This window comes from Mauremys reevesii, linkage group 4, assembly GCF_016161935.1.
Source record: "Mauremys reevesii isolate NIE-2019 linkage group 4, ASM1616193v1, whole genome shotgun sequence".
Classification (NCBI taxonomy): domain Eukaryota; kingdom Metazoa; phylum Chordata; order Testudines; family Geoemydidae; genus Mauremys; species Mauremys reevesii.
This window is the reverse complement of record NC_052626.1, coordinates 15018406-15041856: the sequence shown is the minus strand read 5'-3', so window position 1 is coordinate 15041856 and position 23451 is coordinate 15018406. Positions and strand designations below refer to the sequence as shown.

Below are 23451 nucleotides of genomic sequence, written 5' to 3'. Positions count from 1 at the left end.
TGTTGGGCATGCACTATTTGAAAGGTGTAGTGTTGAACAGGGTAGCTCGGGAATTGATCCAGCAAGGCACTTAGACACAACTCTAACGTGAAGCGTGTGAGTTGTCCCAGTGATTTCCTTCCCACTCACATGGGATAAATGCAAACTTGACTTGACGTCAGTGGGACAATTCATACTCTTAAATTCCCCAATCCAGCACAACTTTTATTTGCAGGCGAATTGCAGCCTTTATTTCTTGTTTGGTGAAATCCTGTCTTGATTCAGAATCAGACCTTTATAAGTAAACTCTGATTACCTGAATGTCTTGGGGTACCTCTGGATAATTTTAGAGAACGGAACTTGGTCCCTGTCTGAATTTTGGATTTGGGGCATGGGAGCAAATTTTGGGTAACTCAACGTTCTCATAACTGATGCTTGGATCATCAGGACTTATTGGTAGTGGATTCCATTCTGCCTCACAAGTCTAAAGGGTTCTAAGAGGATTTGAGAATCTGCATGGCTTTTGTTGAGTTTTCTTCTCCACTTTATCATTTTGTCATTGTAGCATTTTTACGTGTTGCCCCAGTGGTAGTAATAGGATCTGCTTTTGTATATTGTCAGCTCTTTTTTTAACATTCTAGCCTTGAATGTATACCTAGAAAGTCACTTATATAAAACGTAAAATGACAGCACATAAATCTTTCTTACAATAAATAAGCAGCCACGATTGTTTGCTTTATAGGTTTCATGGCAATCTTGGAATACCATAAATGTTGATATGAGGTGTAACTCATAGTTACATTTCAGTGGATGACAATTACAGCATAGCCAATGTTTATAAGTTGTTACTTGAGTGTGGAAAAAAACAGAAATGGATTTTTCTTTTCCAGTTTTATGTATGGGGAACTGACGGATAAGAAGACCATTGAAAAAGTCAGACAGACTTTTGACAACTATGAGTCAAACTGCTTTGAAATTCTTCTGTACAAGAAAAACAGTATGTATAACATTGTATGCAACTGGTGGTAATTGACAGTAAAATTTTTTAAATGAATAATTGAGCAATACCAATTTTTCTTTTAGCATTTGTGTGGGAGTTTGGGGCAAGGTTTTTAAAAGTGACTAGTGGTTTTGGGTGCCTTAATATTTGAATGGGCAACTTGACACCCTTTAAAAGGCTCTGTTTTTTAGCGGGTGGGTGCTCAGCACTTTCTGAAAGTCTGGCTCCTTTAAAATGCCTCAAGTGAGGACCCCAGAAACACAACTCGTTTCTGAAACTTTTGGGGTATATGAAGGTGATCAAACTAGGTACATTGGTAGGAAGCACTGTGCGAGGTGCTCCATGCAGTTCGGAGAATGTCCCTCAATCATGAGCTGGAACACTCATGTCCCAGGTGTCTATGGTCCTGTCACTTGTGCCTACTGATTTGATGGCTCTATGATGCGTAAAGATACCCGTTAGGAACTTGGATGAGACCACCAAACATAAGACCCAGTCAAGAATTAGTACAAGGTTACCGGAATGCAGAGGACAATGTAGTAACTCAACAATGTGACCAATTCTCTCCTTCAGCTGGCTCGCCTCTCCAGCAGGTTTCAAGGACTGGAGATGATTTTACTTCAGAGTCAGGTTGCCACTACATATTGCCACCCTAGTCTTTCTCGTTAGGTGTTTATGCTGCTCTTGTGCATTGTTCTTGCTCATCAACATTTAACATGATACTGGAAAAAATCTGTCAGTTGTGGATTGGCTGGCAGAGTTTACAGACTCTGTGTTTTTAACTCTTACAGTCCCTCTTTTTTTTTTTTTTAATGCTTGGACTTAATCACTATTCAAAGAATGCTGCTGCCATGAGATCCTGGAAGCTTGACCCAGTAACTTGCATGTTCATTTGGTTGTGTGAGGCCATGTAATATAGGCTGTAGCCTTGTAAGCTGCTCTCCACAGGCAGACCCCTCTGCCTGCATGGAGTAGCTTGCAGGATTGGGTCCATAGCTTTTCCTAGTGTACGTCAGTTGCAGGAAAAAAGTGCACTATAGGAAAGGGCAAATCGTGTTCCAGGGCCTCATCCAATAGTTGTGCAATGTCAGTACAAACACTTCTGTCTCTGATATCTAAGAACAGAGGATTTAAGACAACGCTGCTCCCTGAGATTGTACCTGCTAAGACTTGCTGAAATTATACGTGTGTTCTTTCTACTTCAATTCCAGTTTCCCTTTGTAGAAGAAATCATCCCGTCCTTTGCCTTGCACACACTTAAGCAGTAATAAATTATCCTAAGATTCCCCAAATTCTGCCCACCCGAAGTATTTTAGCAAACTTTTCCATTAAAAGAAGAACAATTGCAGCTCTCACTTCCAGTATTGCTGCAGGTGTCTTGACATGTCCTGTGAATGACACCATTCTGGTCTTTGGCATATGGTCATGTCTGTTCTTTTGCTTTTCTGCTGCTCTGCTCTTTTGTCCATGCACTCTGCCTGATTGCTCCCACATGTTAGCAAAATGTCCTGAGATGGGTTTGCCCTGCATTTCTCCACTGGAGGAGGCTTCTAATGTTTCCACGCCCTGTTTCCAGCTGGTAACGGAATGGATCCCTGGCAATCAACTCTCCCCTTTGCTATTGGGTTATCTTATTAAAAATAAGCTGAAGTGGCAGCTCCTGGTTAATTTCCCTTTTATTTTTAAATAGAAAAGCTAAAAGCTTTCTCCTGATCTCTTTTCCATATCAGGCCAACAACGGCTTTTGCTTAGAAAAGAATATCCCCTGCTTGAGTGGATTGCCTCTCAATAAATCCCTGAAACACAGCTTCCTCATTAAAACATTCAGCTGTGCCCAGATACCCAGCTCTTCTGTCTATAGTTTTTATAAGATATGCAGGATAGTGGAAGGACTTTGTAATAAGAAAATATCCAAGTACAGTCTATAGGGTCATTCTCTGTTCAGTCTTGGATCGGATCCCATCCTTAAATTCAATCTCTCTTGCTCTCTCTCCTCTTCTCCAAAAGCCAAGAATTAAGACTCCTTTTGGTACTAACACTTTAACTGGCTGACTTCTGTCTCAGCAAATGCATTGTCCAGCACTTGGTTCTACCCAGTCGTAATCTGTACCTGGCTTCCTGCAGGTTGGCAAAACGTGACCTCACTACAAAAGCACATGTTAAAGTTAACACTGTAGCAAAAAATAGGTAGTTTCTTCTAGAACACCTGCAGAAAATACAGACTGTTACCAGATTGAGGGGTTTCAGTTTATTCCCACCGGAGGCCAGATGTGTCACCAGCCTTCTGCTCTGAGTTCACTGCACTTTCATAGGCCAAGCGTGAGAACACCCAGTGTTCATTTCAAACCCCACTCTGTGCCTAGCAGTGCTGTGTGTTCTTGCTCATGAGTTGTGTAGGTTTTTCTCCTGAGAGACTCTTTTGGTAGAAACGGAGATTTGTTTGGCTTCTCCTTTGCCTCCAGCATAGTGAGAGGTATTATCCAGAGGCTGCTGCTTTCAGGCATTATCCTCAGGATTGCTGCCCTCAGGCACTTACTTAGCATTTTAAGCTTGCTGTTATGAGGACTGCCTGGTTTCCTTATGTTTATTAGAGTGCCTTCTGCTTTTTAATTAGTTACTTGTCTAAAGAGCTGCACATTACAAACCTCTTAGAAGCCAGTGTTCAGGTCTGTAAATCTTGAGTTGGCCATTGGGAGTTGAAATAATGGAGCAGTCAGCACAGTGTCCCTGGAATAAACCCTAAACCACAGGCCTTCCCTGTGCTTGTACCACTTATTGCTATTGTACTGGTTTAATCACAAACAGTTCAGTGTAGCCACACTAGCCATGGTGAATTGCAGTTTTGACCTTGTCTACACTATCCTATGCTAAACCATTTTATTTGCAGTGCCCTCTGGGCACCTATTCTGCAGTTTCTGGTACAACTCCCGAAGCAGTGCATGGTGGGAGATTTTGAAAGGCCAATGGTGCATTGTGGGCGGACTAGTCTGTGTCCATTACTGGCACCAAAACAGTTCAGACTGAAAACAATTTTTAATCTGGGTGAAAGCATGTCTAATCCAAATGGCATTGTGCATTCTCCTAAGCCATCCTCCAGCATGAGGTCTGAAGATGCTCAAAAGAAGTGGATGCCTGTGAAGTAGCCGATGCTGCCCTGTTTTTGGCCCTTCAGTAGCCTCTGTGGGGAATGCTGAGACATTACGCTGCAGATCTATGGAACCACAGTTAGACCAGCTCTGCTGAATGGAAGTGAAATGTGGGCACAGAGGAAAGCTGAAGAATGTTGGAATGATGTTTTCCATACTCGTGGTCTCCGTCCACTTCTCCATATCAAGTGGCAGGACAAGATCAGAAATGAGGCTATTCAGAAGCCGAACCAGCCACTGTCTCCATCCGCACTGGTTCAGTTTCCATGGCTTTCTTGGCCTGGACATATTATTAGACTAGAAGACCAACCAGTTTCAAAGTGTGTGTACCAAGGAATACTGCTACTTGGCCGACAATCCCATGTTTGCCAAAAGCTACAGTGGTGTGACAAGATTGCCAGGGCTGGATATAAACTGAATATACAATCACACCACCTTAAGCACCTTGCTAGAGATTAATCCATGTGACAGTTTGCTAAGATGCCATGTCCTATGCTGATGACACTGGAGAACCTCTGTGTATGGATGTGAGGTGTTATAAGCTTGCTATGGGGAGCAAATGACTCTCAGGTTTTCTAGTGTAGATAAGGCTTCACTGACAATGCCATTCATACAAGTGAACTGCGTATCTCTAAACAAACTGTGTAGGATCCCAAATCAATGAGAGTAAAATCTACCTCCCCTGCAGCAAATCAGCACACAGCAATAAAACTGAAGTGGTGCACGCTCCTTGTGGTGGCTGACTACACAGGGGTGAATTTGACCCTATAGAGAACAGGACACTTGCTGGTTTACTGGTATATCATGCAGGAGAATTCAGTATATTACATTCCTGCTGTGTGCATATATATCTGCTAACCTAACCACTCCAGCATATTAGGTGCTTCGTTGATTGTTTGCTTAACCAAAGTGCCAGGATTGTAAAATGGTTTTACCTTTAATTCAAATACTAAGAGGAAGATATATCGGTGGGTATATTGTCTATTGGTTAGAACAGCAGAGAGACTGGGAGTCAGACCTCTTGGGCTCAGCTGTGTGTGTGGGGAGGGGCGGGGTATCGTCTGGTGATTAGCCCAGGAGACAGGGAGGCAGGATGGCTGAGCTCATCTCTCAAGCGTTCTTTTTTATGTGTGGAAGAGTATCAAATCTGGGACATTTCACGTTTGACAGCATCTTCCTAATTTACAGAGAAATTAAAAAATGTTGAAAAAAAATCTAAAGCTCGTTTTTTAAAGATGACCAGCAAAGGAAAATCGTAGGTGTCTTTGCCATTTTGATTTGGTTCTCTGTGATGTGTAACATGGATCTTCAAGGTTTTCCTCTCGCCTTGTTTATTACTTTAGAAATATCAGAAAGTTTTGCATACCCTGAGGATGAGACCCACCCAAACTCCAAAGGGGGCAAAGAATGACAGGGAGAGACCAGGCTAAAGGGGGAACAGTAAAACAGTGTTATGGCAGGAATTATTTTGGGGTTCTTCCTTTGATTACTTGTGGTACTTAATTGGATTGCTAGCATTTTCTCATTTTGAATATATTATAGACCCAAACAAACATGGCAAAAGTACAGCTATCTAGAAATGGTTTTCAGATAAATGTACGTAATACAGCATTTAAACCATGAAATGCCCCGTGTAGGAGTTGTGGAAAGCTGGTGTTCTATCACATGCCTCGGTTTCTTTCTCTCTTCTCCAGGGACCCCGGTTTGGTTCTACATGCAAATTGCACCTATAAGAAACGAACATGAAAAAGTGGTTTTATTCCTGTGCACTTTTAAAGATATCACTTTGTTCAAACAACCAATTGAAGATGATTCAACAAAAGGTAATTTTTAAAATAAGTTCTTATTAATGTTAAAACGCATATATTCAAGTTGAACCTCAGAGCAGACGCAAACAACGAATGTGAAGTGTTTCTTGGCTTCAGGAAATACTTAGCAATGTGTAAGAGTTCGGACATCGTTCTGCTATGCTTGTGGTATAAAACTCTAAGATCAAGCACTATGTGTGTAACATTCATTAACAACATGCTGCAGCTGTCCCTAGACATGGTACATCTTTTTTTTCGGTATGGTTTCACTGATTGTTTCAGCAGAGCTAGATTTTGCTTAGATTAGAAACTAGTATCACTTTGAGACACTGCTAGCCACTTTTAATTATTTGTTAAGCTTTACTGTTTTAGGAGATTGAAAATTAAATGTCTTTCCCTAAAGAGATTATACTTTTCCATTTAGTAAACACCTTTTCCCCCCTTGGTGATGAGATACTGATATCTTTTTTCTGTTGAAGGTGAAATTACAACGAAATGGCCCATTTGCTTGTTTCTTGTTTGCCAGCAATGATATCAGCATAGCTCTGGTTGTTGGGTTTATTTGTTAACAGCTGCTGCAGATGGTGTTCATTTGGATGTGCAGTGGCCTATTCAAATAAACACCCAGGGCCAGATCCGCAGCCTTGTCCAAGGACAGCTGCTGGGGAAGGGTGAAAAGGACCTGTTTATACTGTCTCTCTCGATCCTGAGGCATATTCTGGGCTCCATGGCTGCTGTATGCTAAGTTTTTATGTGTGTTCTTTTTCTAATTATACTTAGTGCACACTTGGTTAAGGGAAATAATATCCTGTTGCATGCACATCCAAGATTTGCTTTGCATTTGCTTATCGTTTATTGATTCCTCACCTTCCCCCGCCCCCAACTTGGCAAAGTCTGTGTTTCTCATGAAGAACTATGAACACTCAAAGCTTTAAAGAGAAACTCTTGGTGTCCTCCAAGTGCAAAAAAGCAGGGTCTGAATGATTTTCATACAGTGTGGATAACATCTGATTATCCATGCTCGGGTAACTCGAAAGTTACTGAATATATTTGTCAAGCTGTCTGGAGAGGCTTATGAGCATGTGTGCCAACCTCAGGGCAGACTGTCCAGGAACAGGACATAAACCCCAAACTGGCTGTATGTTCTATCGCTAGATTTCACCAACCAAGTAACAAGTGTGAACTCCTCGGACACTATAACAGCCTTAACATGGAGTCCTAGACAGTCCCCTCGGGCACACTGACCTATCTTGCCACCCAGGCAAGCCTGCCTTTTGATAGATGGTCCCTTACATCAAAAACCACCACAATGTTCAGGTTACTCCCAGTCCCAAAGGACCAGTCACTTTCCCCAGGTCATTTGTACCTTAGAGCGCTCATCAAAGACAATGCTTGTAGCCAATCCTGTATTAAACTAACTAAAAGTTTATTAACCAGGAAAAAGAAATGAGAGAGTTATTTACAAGGTTAAAGCAGGTAAACGTATACACCAAATGAGTTACAGTCTTAGGTATCAAAAAGTAATAGATGTTGCTGTAATATACAGGGCCGGCACCAAGTTTTTTGCCGCCCCAAGCAAAAACATTTTCCCGTGCCCCTCCAGCCCTGCCCCCAACTCCACTGCTTCCCCGCCCCATTCCAACCCCTTTCCCAAATCCCCGGCCCTGCCTCCTCCCCCGAGCACGCTGCGTTTCCCCTCATACCCCTCCCTCCCAGGCAAGCCTGGGAGGGATGGGGAAGAAGCGGAGCGGCGGCACACTCGGGGGAGGAGGCGGAGGTGAGCTGGGGGGGGAGTGGTTCCTCTGCCCCCCCCCGGGGGTTACTTCCTGCGGCCCTCCCCGCCCCCTACTGCCGCAGCTCATCTCCGCTCTGCGGCTCCCCTGAGTGCGCCGCCACCGCTCCGCTTCTCCCCACTCCCTCCCAGGCTTGCCGCAAAACAGCTGATTCGCGCAGCAAGCCTGGGAGGGAGGGGGGAGAAGCAGAGCAGCGGCACGCTTGGGGGAGCAGGCAGCAGTGGAGCGGAGGTGAGCTGAGCGGGGGGAGCGGTTCCTCTGCCCCCCCCCCCACGGTTACTTCCTGCGGCCCTCCCCGCACCCCCCACCGCCGCAGCTCACCTCCGTTCAGGGCCGGCTCCCGGCTTTTTGCACCCCAAGCAAAAAAAAAAAAAAATATGGAGCCGGAGTCCCGCCCCTTGGAAAGTGCCACCCCAAGCACATGCTTGGAGCACTGGTGCCTAGAGCCGGCCCTGGTAATATACAAGCTCTTTGTGCCCTGGAGGGCTAACCCAGGCTAAGCAGCTTGGGGATCCCTTTCTTATGCTTAGAAATTTTGCCCTGTCCACATTCCACGCAGCATAGTGATAACAAGTTTTTCTTGACATAGATTTTTATCCCCTTCCCCAGGGCTCAAGCTGATGGGATGAGGATTTGTGCACATCTCCATTTCATGGATGTTTGGGAGAGGGGGGAACCAACAAAGTCTTTTGTCCAGTGATGTTCTACAATGGCTTGTCTGATGCCCATAGGCCTTCTTTTGTTGGGCAGGAGATGACACCTCTTGTGGTAAACTAGTATTTCACTGTAGCGGGGTGGTTGGTCCACCTCCGCAATATGTGTTTATGGGGGAAAATGTTAAGAAGCTGTGAAAATTCTCTCTGTTTATTGCTGCTGTCTGAAATGGGAGGGTATCATTATTTTCAAATGCTAGTTGTTACATTTAAGCACCATTCCAAAATATTGCCCTATAGCAGGCTGAGACTTTAACCTGCCAGTTTAAAAAGCGCTTGCTCCTGTAAAGCCCATTTTCCGGGCATGGGGACGTATTGTCTTTTGCTTTCACATGGGCAGACCGATCAACACGGCTGAAGTCTAACAGCACTCGATCAGAGTACTTTGGGTAAAATATCCAATACAAGCCTGTTAACCCCACATCATTGGCCTGATTTTCCTCTCACTTACACTGGTGTAAATCAAGAGGAACTCTCTATGTTTGTTCCTCTCTCTCTCTCTCTGAAAATATTAAATTATAAAAGTTGGCATCAGTACTTGGAAGAAAAACCCCCAGCACTGTTCATTACCTTTTGTATCTCAATTGAATGGGTCTGTATTGCCCCACTGCATTGGAATTACAGCACTGCTTTGTCAGATGTAGTGCTATAGGATATGCATAATTCATTTTTCTTGCAGATAACGTCGCTGTATACGCACAGGCTCGCAGAGCACTTTAGTTTTGAATTATGGGCTTGATAGATGTATAAATTACAATTTACTAGGAAATTTAGAAGCATTTATGAAAAGCACTATGGTAAAATACTGCTTTAAAGTACTAGAATTTGTCACTGAAAGGACTCATTTTTTTTAAGACTTTTTTTTGTTTTCAGAGTCTATCAGGGCTATGAAGTACATAATACATAAGTAAAACATATGCCCAATGTAACTATGAATGGTGTATTTGAGCTACTGTCTATTATTTAAAATGTCTATTTCATTTAAGATGAAAAATTCAACAGCAATAAAATATCAATGCCATTATGTACTAATCCTGCCACACCAATGTATTCTGCAGTATCGGCAAGTATATTGCCATATCCTAGAGCTATAATATATCTCACTCCTGCAAAGCACAAGCAAATAGCATTTGAAATAATAACAATTAGACAGTGACTCAGGGGATAGGTGCTAGGATATGGAACCTTTCCCTTCAAGGTCATCGGCTTCACTGTGGCCCAGACTGATGGGTTGCCAAAAAGCATTTCCTTGGATTTGATGGCTTCAGTCCAGTTTCTAGTGGGCAAATGTCCACCTCACAAAAATCATCATTGCAGCTGGCACCACTGTTGGCAGTTTGAGCAGGGATGGAGGCTTAGCCATTATCTGCTCCTAGAAGTGATTCCTCTAGGCCTGAATCTTGCACACAAGTTTGCATTGCTGCTGCTAGTCCTATACCTGTTCTGTTGATAAACAGAGGGCTTAAGTTTTCAGGGCTGTCTATTAGTGCCTTTCACAAAAAACTAAATTCACTTAAAAAAATCTGAAAATGCCACTTAAAGGAATGTTCCTGATAAAAGCCTGCATGCTCCATACACAACCGAAACCACATTAACTGCAAGAGATTTATGTTAATGTTTAATGAGAGAATAATCCCATTGAAAGAAAATCTAACCCACTGAGAAAATAAAAATTGAAGTAAGAGAGTAATGTTGTTTGTTTTAAATGGATACATTCTCCACATACAAAACCAATAGCTTCTAAGCAATATATGAAATAGCGAATATAGTTTTGGGTATCCAGGTTTCCAATGCATTTTTTTGTACTTGTAGCTCAGGTCAAATAGCTGCATTTATTATTAAACTTAAATCTAAAAATTCACGTTGGTGGCAGAGTCATGAAACTTGTTAAGAAAAAATGAAGAGTAAGATAAATATGGAATGTTCTGCATTTGAACGTGTTTCCACAATATGGAATCACAGTTAAGCTAGAGGAAAGGCTGAAAATACATACAAGATGAAAATAGCTCTTATGTAGCACTTTTCACCAGTAGATCTCAAAGCACTTTGCAAAGGAGAGCAGTATCCTTATCCCCATTTTACAGATGGGGAAACTGAGGCGCAGAGCGGTAAGTGACTTGCCTAAGCTCATCCAGTGATTATGCACCCATTTTGAGCTGACCAGTGGCTGAATGTGAGTGCAAAATAGGTGTGTGCCCACTTGTTAGTATGCAATCAATGGTGCATGCAAAAATGGTTGTGTAAAAATAGAAGTCACGCATTTAAATGTATCCTAGCATTACAGCAGATTATAAAGCAAGGGAATACATGGAATTTTGAAGTCAATTAATTTGGCCTAATACCACTGAGCTAGATGGGATACTTGTGTGCACACTGATTGGCTTCAGTGGGCCTGCTTGTCGAGTAAGGCACTAGTTAATGTGTGCAAAAGTCTTACGATCTGGCCCATTATTTTCTGCTTTTTTGTTTTTTATATCCCATTCACCTCTGTCCCCGGTAAAGCTACAGTATAGTGGAAAAATTTATCATAGAAAATAGTCCATTTCACCAGCTACCGTTTATCCATAATAAGGAACAAACATCTAGCCAATGTAATGATCTGAATGGCTGAACATCCATAAATGATTTAGAATTGCATATACTCATTACTGATGTTAGAAGCTGATATATCTTGCTCATTTTATATTTCCAAACTGCCTGACTCCAAAAATTGCTAGAGCTCTGCTTTGGTTTGTATGCCATAGAATATATATAGATGGTTTAAGGTGGTGGTGTATATTAACCATTTCATGCTGTACTACAAGATGAGGGAAAAAAAGGCCTTTTCATTGTCTGAAGGTGTTACTTGTGCTCCTATGGGCAGGAATCAACATTAGAATTGCTGTAGTTACCCTTTTACAGTCTTTTTTTCACAGAATATCGTTGTTAACCTAAGCATTTTTCCTGCAGATTAAGATCTTGGATACTACTGTGAGGCATTGATTTAAATGCCTTCATTATTTCCTTTACTTTTAAGATCAGACGAGCCCTGACACAGAGGTTAATTGCAACCCAGTAGAGCTACATTAATGTTTTCTTAAGGAAAGCCAGTCGGTTTTCAGCAGAGCAAATATCCAAATAATATATTTCCCTGAGACTTTTAAACTCCTTCATATCCCTTATTCATATGTGGCTTATAACCACTATAATATCAATTACAGCCTCCATTTTCAAATGTGGCAATTCCAAGGCCCTGTATTCAGATCATCAATAGTATTTAGGTGCTTAACTTCCATTGATTTCAGTGGGCAGGGCCGACGAGATGGGGAGGAAGCCAGTACAAATTACCGGGGCCTGGCTTCCCCGGCTTCATCAGCCCTGTTTAGCCGGTCCGCCCTTGCTGGGGGGCCCAAAAATTTTTTTTCACCGAGGCTCGAACCCGCTCTCAGCGGCCCTGTTAGTGGGAGTTAGGTGCCTAAATACCTTTTGAGGATCTGGGCCCTAAATCCATACTTTTGCTTCTAAATAAACTGTAACAGATACCCGGTGATGCAGAGCACCTCCAATTCCCACTGAAGTTAATAGGAGAGTGTGACAGAATGCCGGGAATCAGCAACTGAACCAGCTCGCAGGTCGCTCTTTAACCAGTTAGACCCTCTGGGAGGGCCTGATTAAGGAGAGGAATTCCTGATTTCTAGATTGGATTGGGGCTGGGAAGCTAATTAGCTTGTTTACAAGGTGACAAGATGGAAGGAAGTGCAGGGAGGGAGGGGGAAGTGAGAGTGTGTGGAGGGATGGACAGACAGACAGGTGAGCAAATAGGGCCTGACAAAAAGGAGTGCTTTGGAAGGAGACATCTTTCCTTTCCCCCTGCGTTGGAGAAGGGGTAACAAAAGTGGTTAGCATTCTAATACTGTGATTGCCTAGTATGCAGAAGGAGTGAAATACTGCAAACAAACTGCATGATGGTACCTATGTGAGCAGAGGTCTCTGAGCGAAGCAAAGAGGTCGGGAATAGTGGGACCCCTGTCACACTTGGGGGAGCCTTCCTTTATCCTTGCAGATGAAGAAGGTGATGGGGGAGCTGGTGTAAATGTTTGGCAGGCTGGGCGATTGAGGAGACTTTCCAGTCCTGGTCGAACAGCAGAAGGAAGTGCAGAAGACCTTTGCAGAACTTCTAACAGTCCCACCATTTGAAAAGAGAGCTTCTTGCTTGCCTGGCAGGCTCTGCCACAAAAAAAACCCCAAACCTTGCAGGAGTTTATAAGGGAGCAAGCTCAGGTGCAGCAACAACTCCTACAAAGTGTGGTGAGTCCTGCACTGGGGATTGGCAATCGGATGCAGGGCTAGGCCTCTGCAAGGTGGGCCCTGCAGACGACCCTGATGCGTTTGTGGTCATGTTGGTCAGAGTGGCTTCCAGGGCAGGATGGAATAGGGAGACTGGGTGCCATGGCTAGCACAGGAGAAGCTCAGGAGGCCTATGTGGCTCTCAGTGAGGAGCTGGCAAGAGATTGCAAAATGGTTAACGTGGCCAGCCTAGACTAGGTGAACCTTTCGATGGGCAAGTCTCAGTGAACATGTCAAGTTGCAAGATGGATGGACTGGGGGATTACGGCCTCAGGCATTTGCCCAGAAACTGACAGACTAGGACACTCATTGGCTGAGGCTGGACACCCAAGGTGTGGATATTACAAGCACTGTCATTCTTGAACAGTTCCTCTGCTGGCGGATACCCACATATGGGTCAGGTGGCATCAATCTGTTATCCTAAATGTGGCAATAAAACTAACAGAAGAGTTTGCAGCCCTGGACGTTCCGGGGAGTGGGGAGGGGAAGTTGGCAGCTTAAGTGGCCAGATCTTGGAGGAAGACCAGAGAACCTACATCCAGAAAGAGCACCGAGGAGAAGAAGAGGGAGGAGCCCAGAGGGACACTGATGGGGTCTCGTCGATTGTGTATTACCAGTGTGGGCAGCAGGAATGTGTAAAAAGAGACTGCCCATACACGGAGTGAGGGTTTACAGACTTCTGTGGTTGGACCGGGACTCCCAGCAAGGAGAAAGAAGGTAGCTACCAACGGTTCCTGTAGGGTTGGGGAGGAGGTATCAAAGGGGGCTGGTGAACACTGCCTCAGCCTGTTCACTAATCCAGTGGGAGTTGGTGGAACTTCCTGGAGCAAGAGTGAGGCCCGAATGCATACACGCGTTAATAAGAAACTGCCCTGTGGCACAGGTACCTCTGGAAGTTCAAAGGGAAATAGGGTGGGGTAGTGGATGGGTTGCCCCACCCCTTCATATTAGGCATGGACTGGAGCCCTTTCCCATTAGGAAAGCAAAGGGGCATCCGAAACCCTGGAGAACTGGAATGAAACCCAGGGGGAAAAGGATCATTAAGCATAGAAGGGCTGGACAATATTAGACAGGAGAACACAAGCCAGAGAAGCAGCAAAGAATCCTGTGGCACCTTATAGACTAACAGATGTTTTGTAGCATGAGCTTTCGTGGGTGAACACCCACTTCTTCGGATGCAAGCAGTGGCATCCGAAGAAGTGGGTGTTCACCCACGAAAGCTCATGCTACAAAACATCTGTTAGTCTATAAGATGCCACAGGATTCTTTGCTGCTTCTACAGAACCAGACTAACACGCCTACCCCTCTGATACTTGACAAGCCAGAGAGAAGGTAAAGAAAGGGGGAGTACCCCAAGAGGCAAAGGAGGAGGGAAAAAAAGACAAGGAAATAGTCTCATAGGCTAAAGATAACCCGAACTTGTTACCAGCAGTCCTATTACCAAGGAGACAGGATAAAAGAGCATGGGAAGGAAGTGCAGGGAGAGGGACAAGAGATGCAGACAGACAAGGAGAAGCAGGAGATGCAGACAGACAGGGCTAGCAGGGCCTGACAAAAGGGAATGCCCTGGGAGGAGACACCCCCTGCTTTGGAGAAGGGTTAGTAGAATTGAATGACATTGTGCATACTGTGTGACTGCACTAGTATGGAGAAAGTGGTGGAGTGAAATGCTGTAAATAACTGCACAGTGGTATCTACACAAGAGAAGGTCTCTGAACAGTCTGTGTGAAGCAAAGTGGACGGGAGCAGTGGGTCCCCGTCACAGACAGTCCGGTGCTCAGCACCTCTGAAAATCAGACCTCTTTAGTTAGGGGTCAAAATATCCAAATTCCTAACCTTCAAGTATCACGGTTTGACCATTATCTGTTAGTATGGTGGACAGATCATTTTATAGCCATCAAGGTATTAACAACATACCGCAGCAGTGTGGTACTGGAAAGCTGGCTTAATGGGCTAGCTCATTTAAGGAAAATCGTCATCAGTGTAGAACTGACATAGTGACTGTATGCTACCTGGCCCTGGCATGCCATGTGTTCCTAGGGACAGGGTCAGTGTGGAGCAGCTGCTAGAAATTGCCTAGTCGGGGCTATGGGCAGTGGGGGGATGTAGGTTAAATTCCAAGATTCCAAGGCAGAAGAGACCATTGTGATCATCTAGTCTGACCACCTGAATAACATGGCCCACAGGCAGGGCCGGCTCCAGACCCCAGCGCGCCAAGCACGTGCTTGGGGCGGCATGCCGCGGGGGACGCCCTGCCGGTCGCCGGGAGGGCGGCAGGCGGCTCCAGTGGACCTCCCGCAGGCATGCCTGCGGATGCTCCACTGGAGCCGTGGGACTAGCGGATCCTCCGCAGGCACGTCTGCAGGAGGTCCACCGGAGCCACGGGACCGGCGACTGCCAGCGCGCCCCCCGTGGCGTGCCGCCGTGCTTGGGGCGGCGAAATTGCTAGAGCCGCCCCTGCCCACAGGACTTCCCCAAAATAATTCCTAGACTAGATCTTTTAGAGAAACATCCAATCTTGATTTAAAAATGTCAGTGATGGAGAATTCACCAGGTTAAAGAGCCTCCAGGCTGCTTTTACTTATGCAGGGTACAAACCAGCCCCCAGCCAGCCCCAGGATCTTGGTGTCTGCCAAGGATCTGGCTTCAAGTAATAATGAGCAAGAGATGATTTTATAGAGCAAAGCCCTAACAACTGCTTCTTTAAGGGAAGCTGGCATGTTTCCATTTAAAATGTCCCGAATCAGAGGAAGTGTTCTTGGAAGGGACCCAAGTTGTCACTCCTTCTTTTGACAATTTCTCTGCTGGTCTATTTCCTACATTGTGTATTGCCACAGCTTCTTAAAGCTGCACGACAGCTCAGTGCATTTATTCTGACTTACTGTCCAAAACACAAAGGGGCAGCTTTACATCAGAAATGAACAAAAGCATTCATATAATTAATTGATCACCAGCCTGTACTAAAAGTAAAGGAATGTGGGGATCTGAAGAGGGGATGTGAAATCTCCTCCAGAGTGTGCTTAAAACCAAAGTCAGTAGAACTTCGTAGTGCACAAAGTAAGCTCTAAGCAAGAAAGTGGAGTGCAGCTATAACGAGCAGGTAGTAACAGATTTGTTCCCATTCCAGCTGTCCAGTATAAAGCACAGTGACTCAGCACCTGGAGAGGGAAGCTGCATCAGCATAGCGACACTATTAGACTAGTGTCCATCCAGTAGAAAGGCAGGCACTAAAATGAACAGGTTTTCATAGGGGATAATTATGGCTCAGTTAAAGTTGTTCCGGCTTTTTGACTGTGTAAAGACCATAGGACCAAGTTATATCTAATAGTATATTAGTTCTAGGCAATGCACCATACTTTACCTGTGTTATTTGGACTAAAGAATAGCAAAGCTGGAAATATCATGTCCTGCCAAGGCACGGCTCAAGAAGTTATTTCTGAATCAGCTCATTCATTTAGGGAGTGGTTGAATGAACACGGTCCCATCTGCCAAAGCTTTTTTTTCCTGGGGCCAGAAGACTTTCATTCTCTGTGTCTGGTTCAGTAGATGAGTGTACATGGCAGCTCCATGTTCCTGCACTCCCTCAAGCGCTATGGCTAAGTACAGCATTAACAGCTTCCTCTTGTGTTACCGCAGCTCACATTTAAAATAAACACTGGAAAAAATTATTTTTAAAAAAAGATAATTTGTTACCCTATTTCTCCTCTCAGAGAAACCTTTGCCGCAGCATGTCTCAAGTACAGCAGGACTATATCTCAGGGAACATGCACGACCTAGGTTGTGGCACCTTGGTACTGTCACTCTAACCTACAGCCCAAAGATTAGAGGCCATCACTTTGCCCCTCATATCCTGCCCAATAACAACTATAATTAGAACAAGAGGTGCAGAGAATCCTTTGTGGTAAAATATAAAATTATGAAGAAAACTGTAGAGGAAAAGAGTTGTAGCATGGAAAACGACAGTTCAGCTGCAGTAGCATGTACCGCAGGTGGGAAAGGGAGAAAGATTAGTTCTTATCATTCAGCCTCTGAACTTTTCTTTCATGCCTAGCGGTATTTTGGCCCTACGGCTCATATTAGTTTGGAGTTGTTAAACACACAGAACTACCTGAGTCAACAATGTGCTGCTGTTGCAGAAAAAGCAAATGCAATATTGGGTTGCATTAACAGAGGCATAGCACGCAAGTCACGGGAGGTGATAGTACTGCTCCTCTTGGTACTGATTAGGACAGTAGGACAATGGAACAGACTGCCTAGGAAGGTCATAGACACTTCTTCACTGGAGGTTTTCAAAAGGAGGCTGAGTAGTCATCAGTCTTCGATGGTTTAGACACAAATCTCACATCTTGCAGGAGGTTACACTAGATGACCCCTGTGGTCCCTTCTAGGCCTCTGGTGATTTTACCTTTGACTTCCTGGATGTGCAGAAGTCTCAATCCGAGTTTACAGGCAAGATTGAGGAAGGATTCAATGGACTCCTGAATTTGGGGATAGAAGATTTCTATGGATAATGAGAACATCCTCAGATTATGGAGGATATTTTAAAGACAGGGATGTATATTCTCATGTTTCAGTGCCTGGGATGGACCACACTGAGAATGCCACCTCAGGGCAGATTGCAAGAAACAGGGTAGACAGTGGTTTAATCTATATTTAGGTTCACCAAGTCAGTAACAAAGAACTTCTGTAGCACCACACTGGTTAATAGGTTGTCTCTTTTAGCCATTTCAGCCCTTGACTCCGATCCAGGTAACCAAATCTAATATAGTGAGAGGTTATTGAGCCAGTTCACCATATGTGAGGTTCTTACTAATTCCAAAGGATCAGACACTTACCCCCTGGTCAATATGTATCTCTCATCTTACCCAAATATCACACAGTCAGCCAATCCTTAGTAAACTAAGTAAAGATTTATTAATAAAAGGAAAGAAGATAGTTATAAATGGTCAATCGATCATATGCATGCAAATGATTTTAAAGTCCTTATATCAGGTTTGTAACAGTGATGGAATAGACTGCTGGCTTTCAGAGTCTCTCTGGTAACTTCTAAAAGATTGGAAGGTCCTCAGTTCATAGTTCAAGATGCTCCTTTTTAGTTGTAAGTCCACAGTCCAGAGAATTAGAGCAGGATAGAGGCAAAATGGAGTTGCCTCAGAGGTCTTTTTGCCTTGTGCATGGAAATGTACTGTCCCAAACAAAGTCCACAGCCCTGTGTATGGAAAGTCACTGGCCCAAGATGGAGTACAGGGTCACATGAGCATATCACATGCCCCTACACATTTTATCACAGGGAGTGGCCATTGGTTCCTGGCTGGATGAGGTATTCACAGGAAGAGCTATCTGGATGGGATGAGTTTCTTCGATGGCCCATTGTGGGAGTGGAGTGTCCTTAATGGGCCATCAACACATAAATTTGCATTAGGGCTAGACAGCTATCTGGAGGCTGTCAGCCAGGAACAAAACACATGTTGGAGATACAAATACACAACCAATATTCATAACTTCAGATACAAAGATGATGCATGGATTTAATCAGGATAATCACACTTGATAGATTATAACTTTTCCATTGACACCTTACATGATACATTTTGTGCAAGATTTGTTGCAAATGTATAACAGTGGTAATATCAATGATATAAAGACTCATCTTTAATCATACAGCATCAGACAGTGCATGAACCAGAAACTAATTGAAGAAAAAAATTTCTCTTATGGGCAGGTTATCCCCCAAATTGTCTTCTGGCTTTTTTTCATCTTCCTCTGAAGCACTCTGGTTTTGGCCATTGTTGGAGACAGGATCAGCTTCGGGTCAGGTCTGGTCTGGTATTTCCTATGTTCCTAGCAACTTGAATAACTCAACGTCAGGCTTTTCAGATGGAGCTGTGTGAGCAGGACACAGACCTTTCTTTTTCCTATAGAACATTCTTTCTTTGTGTTACGTCTGCAATCTGTGCAGCTTCTGCACTCCTCCCACAGTGAGAATAACTGCTAGGACAGGAGGTCACTCAGACACATGATAAAAATAATCATTCTTTCCAAGTCTCTGCTATATTGAAGCAAGGAAGAGAAGGAATAAATTGGGTGACATTTGAAGGATCATTGACAGCACTAGCCAGTCATGCAAATAGTGTCTTGCATATTTAAACACACACAACTTTTAAATATAATTCTGCATTTAGCTAGTCTACCACAGCGACAAGAAATACTGTCGTGTATCCTGTAATGATTATTTAAGATGCAAAAGGAGAACAAGACAGTCTGCATTCATTCTCGTCTTCCCTCTCAGACCCCAGTACCTTGCAGTTGCTGTGTCTTTATTGGTTGCATATATGAGCTTGGCGTTTATTCAATAACATCATAGCCAGATAGATTAGATTAGATGAAAACAGTATGCTGGACCTCATGTTGATTTTTTTTGTAGGGTCATTCTAGGCCATATTATATACCGCTTTCCTTCCCAAGCAAACCCATGGCTCTGATAGAACTTTACAAGGTAGAAGTCAGCGCAGAATTCAAGAACTTAAATCAGGATTGGATTTTTTCAAAAGATCCGTTTTTGTGCAACAAGAAGTTATGGGCTTTTGATGCAGGAAGCACTGGGTGAAATTCTATGGTCTGCGTCATGAAGGAGGTCAAGCTAGTTGATCACAATGGTCTCATCTAGCCTCCAAATCTATGAATCAAAATGTAGTTGATGTCTTTCATATGTCATTGGATAAACTTGCCAAGATGAATTTATTTTAAAGCTATATTTTTTCCTGCCTTTTCTCCTAGAGCTAAAAGTGCACTATTATTGTGTTTGTCTTATACAAAAAGGGGTTGAATGAGTATGTCTTTCCCAGAGGATTGCCCTAGGCATCACCTATTCGTGGTGAATACAGAGCACAGAAAAGATAATTTTCTTATCCATTGCTTTGTTAGGAATTTCTCACCAGTTTTCTGATTGCAACAGGGGAGGTATTTTTAAATCCAAATTTCTCTTAAATGGAGACCACCAGCAATTCATCACGTATTGAAGGTGCTACGTGAAAGGGACACAAAAAAAGGACTTGCGGGGCATTCCCTATCATCTACAGTACCAAACAAAAAATCCTCATCTAATCACTAGGCAGATTAATGACCTGAACTTCAGGGAACAAAGTAAATCTTGATTCAGTGACCATCTGCCGTTAGAAAGTTCTGTCTAGCTGACTAAGCTGAGATAAATCTGACAAATGAAGAAATCCTGGATGGAGTCCAGATATTTGGCAGTAGCAGTTTTGGCTTCACTGATGACCTTCCTGTTCCTCTAATCTCTGGGTTGTAGGAAATGCTTACAGACTAAAGACTTGGGGCTTGTCTACACTGCGACGTTGTTGACAAAACTTCTGTCTTTCATGGGTATTTAACTCCCCACCTCCCCCGTGAAAGACAAAAGTTTTGTCGATGTAAATGGCAGTGTGAATGCGGCTTTGTCGGCAGGAGTGCTCTCCTGGTGCTGGAAGTATTTTGTGGGCAAAAGTGCCAACAAAATACTGATAGAGAGCGTTCACATGCGCTGACTTTTTTAGCGACAAGGCTGTGTCGACAAGGCTGTGTCGACACAGCCTTGTTGCTAAAAGCTGTGTAGTGTAGACAAGCCGTAAGTGTTGACCTCTGTGTACTTCCACTGATACCAGTGGAAGTTCCATACAGGGGGAATGGACAATGTGTCCGTATAGCCATATATTCACAATTGTATGCAGTTGGGTGATCCCAGCACTAAACAGAGTTGCTCTTTTTCTGTGATTCTTGTGGCATGACTGGAAAGTACTGAATGGAATCTGTGTGGTGTATCATGGCCTCTAGCAATTATATGAAACATCGGCGTAGAGTTGTCATAATTCCACTAATGTGCCCAGCTGCTCTCTGAAATCACTGGTTAAGAAAGATAAAGCTCTTCTGACATTTTTTATTTACTTCTTCCTTGTCCCTCTTTCCTGCCAATTCTGTAGGGCAATTAAAAACAAAAGAAAACGGAAGATTTTTGCACTAGAAATTATTAGTTCATACTCCAAACAGTGAAATCTGTTTTGACATTGTTTATCAGAGCAGAGTACATGTTCCTAATTGAATATTAACAACTACTGAAAAGAAAGAGAACATACCATGTTATTGTCAATTCACAATTAAGGCTTATAGTTGGATAACTAAACAATAAAAGTTCAGGGATGTTATGCATTGTTACACTGCAGTTTCGACTTAGCAATATACAAGTGAAGAACCTTTGACTATCCCACATGCTTTTGGGCCACTGATTGGGAGTGGGGGGCTCTCCTAACATTCCAGATCCCTGAGTGGCTTCAAACAATTGCAATTTAAAAATACGAATCAGCATAACATATAAATGTTTCCCTCTTCCTTTCCCAAATGAGGAATTCCCCCTACACTACACCTGCCCAATTCCCGTGTTAGGCAAGATTAAATCTTTCACCTGCAACTGCTTTTCTGTACAGAGAAAGCATTTGACCCTTTAAAGTCTGGTATTTCACCTCTTGCATGGCTAGAAATTGGGTTTCTGTCCTACTACAAGTGGGGAGATTTCTAATTTTAAAACAGGATCCAGCACTTCCTTCTAGTCCTGGAAGCTCCTGCGATAAAGGACTTTAAAGGTATGATGTTTTTTATTTATAGAAATGCTCTTTACGTTTTCTGTGGCCCTCTCTAAAGACCGTTAGAGTTGGACTGATACTGACTAAGAAAGAGGAAGGGATATGTAGTTTAATAACAATATTTTTTTAAGACACACTACTAAAAATAGTATTATAGGTGGGGGCAAGTAATACTGCCTATTATTAAGGTTGCCAGACACTTCCCATTATAAGACCCTGTTTTCAGTTGTTGTACATATGTCATAGACTACTCAGTACTATTTTATAGGCAGAATTGGTAGCACTGCCTATTATTATGGTTGCCTGACACTTCCCATTATAAAACTTTGTTTTCAGTTGCTTAGAACTTTGCCAACTTGCAACTGTTTGGGATGAAATTTTCCATGCAGAACATCTCCATCAGGTTAGAATTTGTGAGGAAGTTTTAGCTAAATTAGTTCAACTGTTGTTGCGGATGAAATTTGGGACAAATACGTTATTTGTCCATGTTAAAAAAAAAAATCTGTTGTCCTTTTTATTTGAGAAGCTCTAGTACCCCTGTGATTTGGAGCAGGGACTTGAAACTTGGCAAGGAAGGGACTTTCACGTCAAACATATGTACTCGTATACACAATACAAAAATGCATACATTAAAGCAAGGATTTTTTTAAAGAATAATTAAATCTATTTGGTTGTAGCTCCAGAGTGTTTCCTTCCCACCAGCATCCAAGGGAAAGATCTTAATTTTCATTATGGCCGATGCTTGGATGCTATCCTGCTTAAGGGCTTTGGATTTTCATTGCCTCTCTTTTACCCCTTTTCCTTCTCACCCATTTACACATACACAACCACTATAACATCCTGGCGTTTGTTTGGTTGGGAAGGCATAGTGCCACAGCTCCCAGGTTGTGTTGCTATCCGTGATAGAGCAAAGACTGCTCCATGCTGAATTATGAAAGCAGGTTCACCGGTGGCAGCCTGATGTGTGGCTCCCAAGCCTCCTTTAAGGTAGCTCTTTATCATTAGTTTAACAGCTAAATTCATTTCTTAACTGTGTTTTACAATGTAGCCCTCAGTCTATTTTTAAGTGACTTCTTGAGATCTGTATGAATTTTCATCCAGTAGCATTGATATCAACATGCTTTTAATTTCAATTTTTTTTTGTTTCTATAGTTTTATTTTTGGTGTTGGCTCTTTTTTGGGGGGTGGGAGGCAGGTAAAGGAAGGGTCAACTTTAGGTATGTAGGACCTGAGCCATAAATCAATGGGAGTCTGTCCATGGGGTTCACTGGGCTTTGGAGCAGGCCACTGGCAGAGTTTTCCAGATTACAGCAGCAGTGCTCAAGACGGGCTTGACACAAAGACTACGGAAATCAATGGGAGTCTTTCTGTTGACTCCAGTGGCCTTGGAATTTGGCTCCAACACCAGAATAACTCCACCTCCAGCATAGTCTGTCTCTCAAAAACACAAAAGAAAGCAAATGCCAAAGTGTGCTAGTTTTACTCATTTTTACTCTTGATTAGCAGAGGTACCTACAGCACAGGTTGGTATTTTTCTGTTTTGCCGGGGATGTAAGTCTGGAGTCTGATGCCATGAGAGAGAAACCATTCAAATCTGAAACTAACGTCAGTCCACATGAATGAGATTTGTACTTGCTGAATCGTAACTAAATCCAACTTGCACGTTTTCTTCTTCCTCACAGGTTGGACAAAGTTTGCTCGATTGACACGAGCTTTGACTAACAGCCGAAGTGTTCTGCAGCAGCTAACGCCAATGAACAAAGCTGAGGTGGTGCACAAACACTCAAGATTAGCTGAAGTAAGTGTGAGACAGACTCCCGACTTCCCTTGTTTAAAAGACAGGACGTGATGGATAAAAGAATTGGCATCATTACTAACTGACATTTTAATATAAAGAATAGTCTTCCCTGCTACTGATTTCAAAATACATCTTTTATTTATGTGAAAGAACATATTAAATATATACAGCCACCTTTTCTGGATGAGGCATGACTGGTTCCCTTGCAAAAATACACAGATCTCTATTACTTGCATGGCCCTTTGTTTGTGTTTG

At 43.2% G+C, this 23451-nt stretch overlaps 1 protein-coding gene across 4 annotated transcripts in view; it reads left to right on the top strand.

The window, feature by feature from the left end:
• The window catches only part of KCNH5 (potassium voltage-gated channel subfamily H member 5), a 223407-nt gene that overhangs the window by 34940 nt on the left and 165016 nt on the right, over positions 1 to 23451 (top strand). For all 4 annotated transcript variants that reach the window (XM_039538887.1, XM_039538889.1, XM_039538886.1 and 1 more), the window contains 3 exons: positions 870 to 976; positions 5820 to 5948; positions 23081 to 23196. In XM_039538887.1, the coding sequence (XP_039394821.1) occupies positions 870 to 976; positions 5820 to 5948; positions 23081 to 23196 (352 nt within the window). The remainder of the gene's footprint in view (positions 1 to 869; positions 977 to 5819; positions 5949 to 23080; positions 23197 to 23451) is intronic.